General features: G+C 44.2%; 1 protein-coding gene across 5 annotated transcripts in view; it reads left to right on the top strand.

The window, feature by feature from the left end:
• Positions 1 to 13,277, top strand: part of LOC143782753 (survival motor neuron protein 1-like) — a 77,703-nt gene that overhangs the window by 8,519 nt on the left and 55,907 nt on the right. For 2 of the 5 annotated variants that reach the window (XM_077270606.1, XM_077270581.1), the window contains exons 2-5: positions 263 to 334; positions 543 to 641; positions 4,725 to 4,961; positions 9,473 to 9,667. In XM_077270606.1, the coding sequence (XP_077126721.1) occupies positions 263 to 334; positions 543 to 641; positions 4,725 to 4,961; positions 9,473 to 9,667 (603 nt within the window). Of the gene's footprint in view, positions 1 to 262; positions 335 to 542; positions 642 to 1,973; positions 2,100 to 4,724; positions 4,962 to 9,472; positions 9,668 to 13,277 lie in introns of those variants that run through there. The other 3 variants (XM_077270589.1, XM_077270613.1, XM_077270598.1) reach the window with 3 other exon arrangements.

Below are 13,277 nucleotides of genomic sequence, written 5' to 3'. Positions count from 1 at the left end.
CTATAAGCTGGGAAGATATGAGCCCGTCCTTATGGCTGAGCATTAAGAGTAGGGGGTCCTTTGTACGTGTTCTGATCTTAGAAGTTGGAGCTGATGACGGATACGTGTATTCCTGAGTATGACAAGAATGGATATAGCTTTGTGACTGTGTGGTAAGTAGTGACTGTATTTATCCGGATGGAGAAGGAGAGAAATAAGTGTGCTAATGACGAGAACATGAGAATCGGATGTGTCTTGAAATATCTTCTCTCGGGTCTTTCAGAGTGAAGATATTGATGAGTGGGACGATGCTGCTCTTATTAAATCCTATGAAAAGGCTGTCCAGTCTTTCCAGGTACCTAATTACTAGCTGCATTTACCTAATAATAAATACTAATTAATTTTTAGCCTCAAGTGACAGAAAACTGTTATACGTTCCCCTCTGCTTTGGTTAAATGCATAAATACTGTTGACACGCTTTAAAACTAGAATTCCAGCTAAATCTCATATAGTGGAATGAAGAATGACAGTTTTCACCGAATTCTTCTTGCATTTCTGATCAGTCAGCTAGATGCCACTCAGAGCCCTGGGCGGATTTCCAAATTGAGGCAAAACCCAAAAGCAGCATTTTTTCTATCGTAAAGGCGACAGTGTGTAGGAAGGTAATGTACATTTCCTCTGTCTGTCACATTTGCTTTCATTAAATGGAGAAATAGTTATTTTTCTTACTTTCTGGTAAGATCTCTTAGTTTAAAGTGGACCTTTCCCCAGTTTAGGCATGGTAATTGGCCATATCATGGAATACTGGTTGCCGCGCTGAATATAACAGTTTTATTTTTTAAAGGGAACCTGTCAGGTCAGATAATGCTTTTATGCGTACACAAAAATTGGAGTATATCGTCCAAGATGAAATCTAAAAATATTTTACTCATGATTAGACATACAAGGCAACAATAAGTGTAAAATATGTATCAAAAAACAAAGTAATTCAAATTGGAGAGCAGGTACCAAAAAAAGGGGGAGCGTGAGTATCCCAAATATGGCATAGAGTAAGGAGAGCGTAAACAATGGATTACAGTTTTTAAATAATGTGACAATGCAGCATTATAATAGTAATCAATGTACTAAGCCATTACAAAAAGGGATAAGGTCACGTTATAAATGGTAAAATCCTGGATCCCACCAGATGGCAAAATGCATCTATCAGTAAGAAGCTCTTTACCCATATTCCGATTTGTTAGACCACGTGCTCAACCACAACGCACGGCCCCCTGAGGAAGCCAACGCGAAACGCACGTTGAGGCTGTGCGCGTGGATCCCAAGAAAAATAAAGTTCATTTTTTCCCACTTGCCGCACTTTTATTTTGGTGCCCGGGCACTCTCCTAATGCTATTAACCTGTATATTAATCCTATAGCTGCAGGTTAGTAGCATTACTGAGAGGTTCCCTTTAATTTGTCATCACATGCAGAGATTTCTGATAAGTCTAAGGGTTGTTACCAGAATTTTTTTCCTGGGGGTCTGTACTTTTAAACCTGCATGATGCTGACCAGTCATAAGCCGGAGGCATCATGTAGGGAAAAAAAGAGCAACCCTCTAGAGAAACGTAGAATATGCTTTCTCCTGTGAGACATGTAATGATAGGCCGCCTCAGCTCCTGCAGCTACTGTGTATAGCATAGCCCAGTGTGATTACAGAGTTAGCTTTCATCTAACAGCAGTCAGTGTGGGGGGGAGGGTAATTACAGCAGAGCTAGTAGCACTGTGAGAAGAGTGCTGCAGTTTCAGAGGAGTTTGTAATGTCACAGCTCAGCTCTACTCCCCCCCCCCCCGCACAGACTGCTGTAAGATGAAAATGTTTGTAATCATTCTCAGCTCTGCTTTATTCCACATCCCTCTAAACTGACTGCTGTAAAATGTAAAGGATGTATGTAATCACTGCTATAGTCTATATAGTAGGTACAATGATCATCGTTGAGAGCATGAATGTCTGTCTTTACAGGAGAGGACAGTGACCTTGTAGAGGGCATCTTCTTTTTTTCTCCTGTGTGACGCCTCCTGCTTATGATTGGTCAACATCGTGCAGGGGAAAAAGTGAATACCACCAGAGAAAAATTCTCTTGTAAGACTGATTTTGGCTTATCATAAATTATAACCTTAATTCTACAGGCTAATATCTCAAAACATGGGAGATATTTTTTAAAAATGACGTGTTTCTCAGCTCTGCAGCCACTATTCCATGATGTGGCCAGTTTAACATGCTCAGACTAGTGAAAGGTCCTCTTAAACTCACATTTACTTGAATTTCCAGTTGTGTTTATGTATAATGGGGCTGTGCTTTACTGTTTTTCGATGCCATTAAGTAACATATAAAGGAAAACAAGGGATAAAGCCTTACATGGACTGGGCACTAAGTGTATGCATATGCTACTTCTTGAAGTAAAATAGTGTTGATTATATTTTGAACATGAGATGCAAAAAATAATTGAACCGGACCTGGAGTCTACTTATAAGGCCGGAGTCACACTTGCGAGTGCAATGCCAGAAACTCGCGCGAGTCTCTCGCATCAATATCCGGCACTGCCGCCAGCTCTCAGGACCAGAGCATTCAACTACATAGAAATACATGCAGCCGCATGCTCCGCTCCCGAGTGCCGGCGGCAGTGCCGGGTATTGAGGCAAGAAAATCGCTCGAGTTTCTCGCATTGCACTCGCAAGTGTGACCCCGGCCTAAAGAGTATGAAAGTGGCTGTGCCTGAGGAGGAACCCACAAAAAAGCTTAGACACAACAGAAGACGCAAGCATAAAAATATCAGATTATAGGTGGGGATTTACAATGAAACATTAATGGGATTATCGTAAGTTTGTGTGAAAAAAGCTACATTTTCCATGTAAAAAACAGATACCGTATATACTCGAGTATAAGCCGACCCGAGTATAAGCTGACCCCCCTAATTTTGCCACAAAAAACTGGGAAAACATAATGACTCGAGTATAAGCCTAGGGTGGAAAATGCAGCAGCTACCGGTAAATGTCAAAAGTAAAAATAGGTACCAATAAAAGTAAAATTAATTGAGACATCAGTAGGTTAAGTGTTTTTGAATATCCATATTGAATCAGGAGCCCCATATAATGCACCATAAAGTTTATGATGGCCCCATAAGATGCACCATATTAAAATATGCCCCAGATAATCCTGCATAAAGGTTAATAATGGCCCCATAAGATGCTCCATAGACACATTTTCCCCATACAGTGCTGCATAAAGTTTAATAAGGGCCCCATAAGATGCTCCATAGAGACATTTGCCCCATATAATGCTGCACAAATGTTGATTATGGCCCCATAAGATGCTCCATAGAGATATTTGCCTCATATAATGCTCCACAAACCTTGAATATGGCCCCATAAGATGCTCCATACAGACACTTGCCCCATATAGTGCTGCACAAACGTTATGGCCCCATATGATGCTCCATACAGACACTTGCCCCATTTGCTGTTGCTGCGATAAAAAAAATAAATCACATACTCACCTCTCCGTCGCTCAGGACCCCGGCACTTTCAATATTCACCTGCTCCTCGTTCCGGGCGCTGCTCCGTCTTCAGCGTCTTCTGCACTGACGTTCAGGCAAAGGGTGCGCACTAACTATGTCACCGCACCCTCTCACCTGAGCGTCACTCCAGAAGACAGAGCGGCGCCTGGAATGGGGAGCAGGTGAATATCGTGCAGCGCTGCGCTCCCCTCCCCGTTATACTCACCTGCTCCTGGTGCGGTGCAGTCCCTGCTTCCGCGGCACCGGCAGCTTCTTCCTGTACTGAGTGGTCACTGTTACCGCTCATTACAGTAATGACTATGCGGCTCCACTCCTATGGGAGGTGGAGCCACATATTAATTACTGTAATGAGCGGTACCATGTGACCGCTCAGTACAGGAAGAAGCTGGGGCGCCGGGGAACCAGGGACCTGCAGGGACCACGCCAGGAGCAGGTGAGAATAATTAGACAGCCCCCGCTCCCCCTCCCCTGCCGAGCCCTGGGTATGACTCAAGTATAAGCCGAGAGGGGGACTTTCAGCCCAAAAAAGGGCTGAAAATCTCGGCTTATACTCGAGTATATACGGTAATATCTTATTTTCAGTCACTTGCCTTTTATTGGACAATTTTATTCTGTTAGAATTTTACTAGTCTGTGGCTGGATTAGAAACCATTTGTAAGCAGGAGTAAAATATTGCAGTAAGGCCATGTTCACGCTATCAGGGTTTGGTCAGTATTTTCCCTCAGTATTTCTCAGCCAAAATCAGGAGTGGATGCTAAATACATGAGTGGTGACGTGTTTCTATTATACTTTCCCTCTGATTGTTCCACTCCTGGTTTTAGCTTACAAATACTCATGTAAAGTACTGACCAAATACTTGCTGCCTTGCTATTTTTTTAAGTATTTCCAAACACTTCCAGGCTCCTACTTACATCCATGGGCAATGGAGAACAAATATGCATTTCAAAAAATGTGCACAGGAGTGCTAGAGGAACACAGTTCATTAGCACATACATGTCCACCGCTGCTGGAAGCTGAAGGTGACTGCAACTCTTCATAACAGCAGAGCCGCTGTAAAGTTGTTGAACAAATATCTACATAACCATATGTTCCTTAAAAACATATATTTGGTAAAATATAGTTCGTGTTGCTGGTTATTGTTGCAAATATGACCCAATACTCCTCTAACTGTATCATTCACTATCCTTCAGGATATGCTCAGGTGCAGTGATAAGAACCGGAGACAAGAAGGAGCCATCGCATCTAGTGATACCCAAAAAGATTGTCAACGAGAGGCACCTAGAGAGCCAGAATGGGAGAGAGATGGGTACAAGGATCACCCAAAAGATGATGGGGAGAAGTGGAGCAAGAAAAAGAAGGCACAGCCTCCTCCTCCTCCTTTAACCCACCCGACCACACAGCCTACTTCTCGCTCTCTTGTATCCAAAGTGAGTACCATAAATGAAAATCTCCGTGTTTGTGTACTAGGCTCAATGAATTATCAACGTTTAAATATGTATTGATGTTTTTGTATTGGGGTTGTGCCGTGGATTTCCTACATAAAAATACCCCATCAGCTATCATGTGCCGGTAAAGGTGCGGGCTCATCACCAGACCCCGCACCAAACAGGGGGAGGCGTCCAATGTCGGATATATCCGTCACTGGACGTTAAGGGGTTAAACGCATCCAACTTATTATTATTCCATGATCTATTGATTAAAATATACTTTTGTTCGTGGGAGAACCCCTGTAAGTCTTTTTTTGTTGTTTATTTTAGTCTTGGAACATAAATTATTGAATGGGTTTTCCACTTTTCGAAAAGTGGAACTCAAACAATTCCATAGTGTAAAAGATTAATATTACTCCCGTTCCCTGCTCTTTGCACTGGCATCCCGCCACACTTTTGGTCTCTGTGTTTTGGCTGCAGTGGTGATGTTATGTCGACAGTTCACATCACTGCTGCAGCCAACCTTGAGTTCAGACAAACTGCTGAGCTCTGTGATTGGCTGCAGCAGTGAATGCGCTGTTGGCACAAGCCGCTAAGCTCAGTGATGAAAGTGGCTGTCGTGACATCACCGCTGCAGCCAAAACATAGAGACCAGAACAGCAGCAAGATGTGGCAGTGGAGGAGGGAGAGGTGAGTGCTGTCTGTCTTTGTTATTTTACATTCCTGGAATAGTTTGGGGTCCACTTGTCTAAAAATTAAAAACCCCTTTAAACATTACTCCTAGACTAATCCAAAATATAATGAAGTCACTTTCTTGAGCTTAAAGGCTTTAAAGGGGTAGTCCAGGGACATTGAGTGGGGAAGAGCTGCATTAATAGATGTAGTAGAAGGACTACTGTGGCACGGTTACTGGTCAAGACCTATAAGCAACTGATTGAGATTCTGGAATAAACGTCTGAAAATCCATTAAGCAATGGAGTATAAGAAAACTGATAGGGCTCACTCCCTCTTGCAATTAAATCGGACAAATGCAATCTGATTATAAACTCGGATTGCATTTATACCAATTTAATCCTATCTTTCTGTTCTCGGTGTTTTTTTCCCTGCTCCGATTGGATCGCGATCGGATGGATAAAAAAAGCAGCATGCAGCAGTTGCATGCAAGATTCGGATCGCACACACCCATATAAGTCTATGGCCAGGTTCACACTGTGTTGCAGGCATCCGTTAGATGGACTACGTTACACCGCGGCATAACCGGTGTAACGCAGTCCGTTAACGCCGCCATTAATTCCTATGTTGGATGCACCGCTAGCGCACGCCCACAATGGGCGTGTGCTAGCGATGTGCCGTCATTGAGTGACGTACCCTGGTACGCGGGCTGCAGCGTTTCCGGGTCCGTCACTGCTAGCGCGGATAGAGCTAGCAGATGCTCTATCTGCGCTAGCGCGCTGACATACCGGCACTTGCGTTAACAGCAGCCCGTTAACGCACGTGTTGAACGGGCTGCTGTTAACGCAGTGTGAACCTGGCCTAAGGGTGAGAGTGAAACATCGTCCTGCACTCGGATATAACCTGAGTACAGTGCGATATATGCCGATGCCAGAAGCGGCGGAGATGGAGAAATTACTTTCTCCATCTCCTCTTCTCGTGTGTTGTGATCTCTCATGCGGGAGGATCGGAGCACAGATCACTGACACTCAGATCACACTCACAGCAGAGCAGGAGCCGAGGGTCATTAGCATATCGCATCCAATGCTCTCGCATCGTATGTGATATGCTAGTGTGTCTCCCGCCTTAGGGTGTGTGCACACAACATCTTTTTTTAGGCAGGTTTGGAGTGGGGTCACTGTTAAAGTTGTCTGAAAAAAACACTAAGAACATCTATCTTTCTATGTAGGAAAACACTTGTCCATAATGTTCAGGCTTTTGAGCATACCCAGGTTTGCTAAGATGCCAAGCAGCGCTTTAAGTCAATGGGAATGCTTAAAGCGAAGCTGTCACCAGGTTTGGCCAATATAAGATGCGCCCACCGTCTTTCAGGGCTTATCTATACCATTCTATAATGCTGTAGATAAGCCCCCGATCCGACCTAAAAGATAACAAAAATAAGTTTCATTATACTCACCTGCAGGGCGGACCGGTCCGATGGGGGTCACTGGTGCGGGTCCGGTGCCTCCCATCTTCTTCTGCGCTCCTGCGCAGGCGTACTTATCTGCCCTGTTGAGGGCAGAGGAAGGTACTTCAGGGCGCAGGCGCCGGGAAAGGTCAGACAGGCCCGACACCTGCACACTGCAGTACTTTGCTCTTCTCTCAGCAGGGCAGATAAGTACGCCTGCGCAGGGGCGCGATGTCGGGGAGCCATGATGCAAGCAGGAGGGCGGTGATCATAAGAAGATGGGAGGCACCGGATTCGGACCTGCAACACCCATCGGACCGGACCGCCCTCCTGTGTGAGTATAATAAAACTTACTTTTCTTATCTTTCAGTTCATATCGGGGGCTTATCTACAGCATTATAGAATGCTGTAGATAAACCCTGAAAGGCGGTGGCCGTATCTTTTATCGGCCAAACCTAGTGACAGGTTCCCTTTAAAAAATACCCAGTAGTGTCTTTGTTTGAAAAACCGAGGTTTCTTCATGGTTGAATGCAGTTTTAAAAAAGTACCCTGATAAGACCAATACAAAAGGTGCCCCATAACGCTGGGAAAATGCTCAAAAAACTTTCAAACATGTTTTTAGCCACCTTAGGATTAATTTAGATCTTGTTATTATACCCTAATACCTCAACTCTTTGTAGACTGGTTGAAAGCAAATCTCCTATTTCATTCTCAAGGGCCTGCAGGAACTTTTGGAAGTGAAAAGACCAGTGGTGGCAGGTTATCTCTGTGCATTACTTGGACTTACATGATTGGCATGTAGTAATCATTAATGTAAGGCCAGATTCACACATCCATGTGACACAGTCCAAGTATGGACCGATGAGAACTGACGAGCCTCAGGTCTTCTGACCGACCCGAACACTTAACAGCCTCATATATGCCTCACAGACCGTGACAAACAGATGTTTGAATGCAGTTTACAATCTTACCTGCATTCTTTTTACATAAAATGAACTTCTCAGGTAGGTCGCATAACACTGGCAAGATCATCATAAAATTGCACATGCCATGTTGTATTTTCATTTTTTCCACTAGTGAATTAGAGGTTGTGCACAGTTTGCAAAAATGCATCAAACTTAAAGGAGGATTCCCATGTGGGACGTATGATGACATGGATAAGCAGGATCAGCAGGGTATGCTAATAATGTCCCAATAGATACGGTCCTACTCTTGAGACCTGCATCTGTCTCAAGAATGGGGCCCTGTCACACGCTGTAAGAAATGTTGACCGTACCTCTGCGGCTCTCCCTATTCATTTCCATGGAAACAGTGTAAATTGCGAAGATTGTTTGGGTATTTTCAAAGTTCCCATAGATATTAATGACAGTGTGTGCCATATCTATATTGAGGTATGTATGGGTCACAGTGGTGGCGCCCTCATCTACAAGTATCTGAAATTTATGCCACATTTTGTCTAAATGCTAGTAATATAATAAAAATGGCACAACTCTGTCAAATAGCTTGCAGAAATGATTCAACTTTTTTTTACATGGTGGGTACAAATGCAAAAAAATTACTTTTTTATCCAATATGTTAAAAAAAGACCCCAATTAATTTTATACTGGAACTTCTGACCCCCAAGAGGGAGGTGGGAGATCAGTATCAAATTAAAGGGAGTATGTCACTTCCAAACCTCAAATTAAACCATTTATACATTCAGATAGGAGACTCAGCCCATATTAAAATTATTAGTGTAGATTTTACTTATCTTGTTTTACATAAAAAACAAAGGCTCAGTGCTCTGTTCCACTCCCTCCAATACAATCATTCTCACCTCCCCTTATTTTGATTGCGAGCGCTTGCTTTGGAGCACTACCTGAATTGAAACCTAAACCCAGCACACACGGCCACTAGAAGAGCTGAGAGCAGGCACAGTGTCAGTGTGTGCTAATGTGTTCTCACCCCTCTCCTGTCTGCAATGGCCACTCGCTGCACAAAGGATCACACATTAGTGGGCAGCCGACGTGGACAGGAGAGATCAGATCACGCTCTGACGCTGTGTGTGCCCACACTTGCTGGGCTCTTGCAGTGTCATTTCCTTCCCTTATCTTTATCCTATCAGCATTCGCTGGCCCTTACTGTTTCATTCTGCATGCAGCAAGCGGCCGCTGCAGACAGTAGAGTGATGCAAACTCACCTGTACACGCTGTGTGCGCTCATCACCTGCAGTGTCAGTGCATTCAGGACTGAAGATTCAATTTACACAGCATTCCAATTAGTTTACTGAGCTCTTGGCCATGCCAAGGGTGCACCAAGTCCACTATATGAATGTATTAGTGGTTTAACTTGCGTTTGGGGGTGATATTTTAGCATGAGACTTTATACCATTTTATTCTGTCTTGATTTTTAGTGGAAGGTGGGAGACCCTTGTAGTGCTGTGTGGTCAGAAGATGGATGTGTCTATCCTGCTACGGTAAAATCCATTGACAGAGAATCAGGGACATGTGTGGTGCAATATAACGGCTATGGAAATACTGAGAGGCATCAGCTGGATGAAATAGTATCTGTGGGGAGCAGTGGGGACAGCACCCCACCTGTTAAACAGGTGACTAAATCTTTCTTGTCATTGTTACCACTTCCATATGATCTATGATAAATAATTATAATCCCCTCCCTCACCTCCTGTAATGACTCATTTTTCCCACATTCTGTCTTCATTACTCTTTTTGCTAGCATTTTACTCCAACATTTTGATGAATCTTTCACAACCCATGGCATCCAATGGCAATTAACCAAATACATGTACTGTCTTTCCTAACCCAGGGCAACTACAGTATCATTGTTCTTGCTCTAAGGCTAGGGTCAAACGAGCGTATATTCTCTCATCCGAGAGAATCGGGTCAGTTATACAAATCACACTCTGATCACACTCTGATCAGAGTTTGCTCAGAGTGTGCTCATAGTGTAATCCGATTCTCTCGGGGAGGAAGATGGAGAAAAAAATGTCTCCATCTTCTCCATTGTGTCAGTTCGTGGAAATCAGACAGCACTCAGTTATCCAAGTGTTGTCCAATATTTTCCACACACTCATTGACTTGCATGGTCTAGTGCGATTCGAATATTGGATCAAACTCAGGCATGCAGCGATTTTTTCCTTGGACAGGCTGTGCAATCTGATGTTTTGTCGGATCGCACTTGGACCGAAAATACAGTCGTCTGTACAAGTCCTTATACTTATAAAAGTTATTTTAGTGTACATTGATGTTTTTTGGTATATTATTTCAAATGTTTCAATTAGTTTTCACTTAATTCCTATTGTCATCAATGTCACTATGATGATCCATGCTATTGCCACCATATTAATTGTCTGGCATCTTAACTCCTGAAACTGTTTCACCTATACTTAACTGACGTGTGTAATGCGAGAAACTTGTGCAGTAGTGGGCCGCTCGAGTGTGCCGCTGTCGGCACACTCTCCCCGCTGTCGGCGCACTCCCGGCCCCGCATTCAACTATACCGGCGTCATAGACGCCGGTACAGTTGAATGCAATGATGGAGGAGAGAGCGTCTGCTAACGCTTCCTCTCCCATCATTCCCCGCTCTGCCTGCCGCTGACACTGCGTGTGCGCGATGACGTCATATCATCGCGCACCTGCTGTGTGACCGGGCGGGCAGACTGCGACTGCTGAGACCAGAGCCAGGAGCAGCGCGGGGCAGGAGGAAAGGTGAGTAGAGTGTTTTTTTGTTTTTTTTTATCAATGAGTGATGACTGGATTGTGGAGCTATTGAGGGGGGGGGGGCTGTGCTGCATTCCATTCTATGGGCCTGTGCTGCATTGTATTCTATGGGGCTGGCTGCAATCCATTCTATGGGCCTGTGCTGCATTATATTCTATGGGGCTGGCTGCATTCCATTCTATGGGGCTGGCTGCATTATATTCTATGGGGCTGTGCTGCATTCCATTCTATGGGCCTCTGCTGCATTATATTCTATGGGGCTGGCTGCATTCCATTCTATGGGCCTCTGCTGCATTATATTCTATGGGGCTGGCTGCATTCCATTCTATGGGCCTCTGCTGCATTATATTCTATGGGGCTGGCTGCATTCCATTCTATGGGCCTCTGCTGCATTATATTCTATGGGGCTGTGCTGCCTTCCATTCTATGGGCCTGTGCTGCATTATATTCTATGGGCCTGTGCTGCATTGTATTCTATGGGCCTGTGCTGCATTATATTCTATGGGCCTGTGCTGCATTATATTCTATGGGCCTGTGCTGCATTATATTCTATGGGGCTGTGCTGCATTCCATTCTATGGGCCTGTGCTGCATTATATTCTATGGGCCTGTGCTGCATTATATTCTATGGGGCTGTGCTGCATTATATTCTATGGGGCTGTGCTGCATTCCATTCTATGGGCCTGTGCTGCATTATATTCTATGGGCCTGTGCTGCATTATATTCTATGGGCCTGTGCTGCATTATATTCTATGGGCCTGTGCTGCATTATATTCTATGGGGCTGTGCTGCATTCCATTCTATGGGCCTGTGCTGCATTATATTCTATGGGCCTGTGCTGCATTATATTCTATGGGGCTGTGCTGCATTATATTCTATGGGGCTGTACTGCATTCCATTCTATGGGCCTGTGCTGCATTATATTCTATGGGCCTGTGCTGCATTATATTCTATGGGCCTGTGCTGCATTATATTCTATGGGCCTGTGCTGCATTATATTCTATGGGGCTGTGCTGCATTCCATTCTATGGGCCTGTGCTGCATTATATTGTATGGGGGCTGTGCTGCATTACATTCTATGGGGCTGTGCTGCATTACATTCTATGGGGCTGTGATGCATTATATTGTATGGGGGCTGTGCTGCATTACATTCTATGGGGCTGTGCTGCATTATATTGTATGGTGGCTGGCTGCATTACATTCTATGGTGGCTGGCTGCATTACATTCTATGGGGGCTGTGCTGCATTACATTCTATGGGGGCTGTGCTGCATTACATTCTATGGGGGCTGGCTGTATTACATTCTATGGGGGCTGGCTGTATTACATTTCTATGGGGCTGTGCTGCATTACATTCTATGGGGGCTGTGCTGCATTACATTCTATGGGGGCTGTGCAGCATTACATTCTATGGGGCTGTGCTGTATTATAGTCTATGGGGGCTGGCTGTATTACATTCTATGGGGGCTGTGCTGTATTACATTCTATGGGGGCTGTGCAGCATTACATTCTATGGGGCTGTGCTGTATTATAGTCTATGGGGGCTGGCTGTATTACATTCTATGGGGGCTGGCTGCATTACATTCTATGGGGGCTGTGCTGCATTACATTCTATGGGGGCTGGCTGTATTACATTCTATGGGGGCTGGCTGTATTACATTCTATGGGGGCTGTGCTGCATTACATTCTATGGGGGCTGTGCTGCATTACATTCTATGGGGCTGTGCTGTATTATAGTCTATGGGGGCTGGCTGTATTACATTCTATGGGGGCTGGCTGCATTACATTCTATGGGGGCTGAGCTGTAATGCTGGATACAGCTGTAATTATATGTTATATAGTCGTGTTACACTCCCCTCACTTCTTGTAGCCTACAAGTGTACAAAGATATTATACAGTCACCATGTGACAAGTGGGCCTGTGTGACTTCAAATGCCAGGGCTGAATTTTAGTCCCAGTCCGGCCCTGGCTGCTGCATAGAAATACATACAGCTAAATGCTCCGGTCCCGAGTGCCGGCGGCAGTGCCGGGTATTGATGTGAGAGACTCGCGCAAGTTTCTCGAATTACACACGCAAGTGTGACCCCAGCCTAACATAGAGACCAGTGGAGCTCATGCTGTTTTTTGCTTTAACCTCTTCCCTGACATGGCAATTTTCGTATTTGCCATTTTTTTAAAAGAATGTTTCTATTTACTTTTTTCAGATTACAAAAAGCACAGAATGTGTATAAACAAAGGAAATAGAGTAATAAATGGTTGATTTGATTAAACAGAAACCATTCTATTTATAACATTTATGATATACACTGCTCAAAAAAATAAAGGGAACACTAAAATCCCACATCCTAGATATCACTGAATGAAATATTCCAGTTGTAAATCTTTATTTATTACTTAGTGGAATGTGTTGAGAACAATAAAACATAAAAATTATCAACGTAAATCACAACTTATATCCCACAGAGGTCTGGAGTTGGAAT

Source organism: Ranitomeya variabilis, chromosome 1 (assembly GCF_051348905.1).
Source record: "Ranitomeya variabilis isolate aRanVar5 chromosome 1, aRanVar5.hap1, whole genome shotgun sequence".
NCBI classification, from domain to species: domain Eukaryota; kingdom Metazoa; phylum Chordata; class Amphibia; order Anura; family Dendrobatidae; genus Ranitomeya; species Ranitomeya variabilis.
The sequence above is the reverse complement of the archived record's forward strand: the minus strand, read 5'-3'. Positions and strand labels throughout refer to the sequence as shown.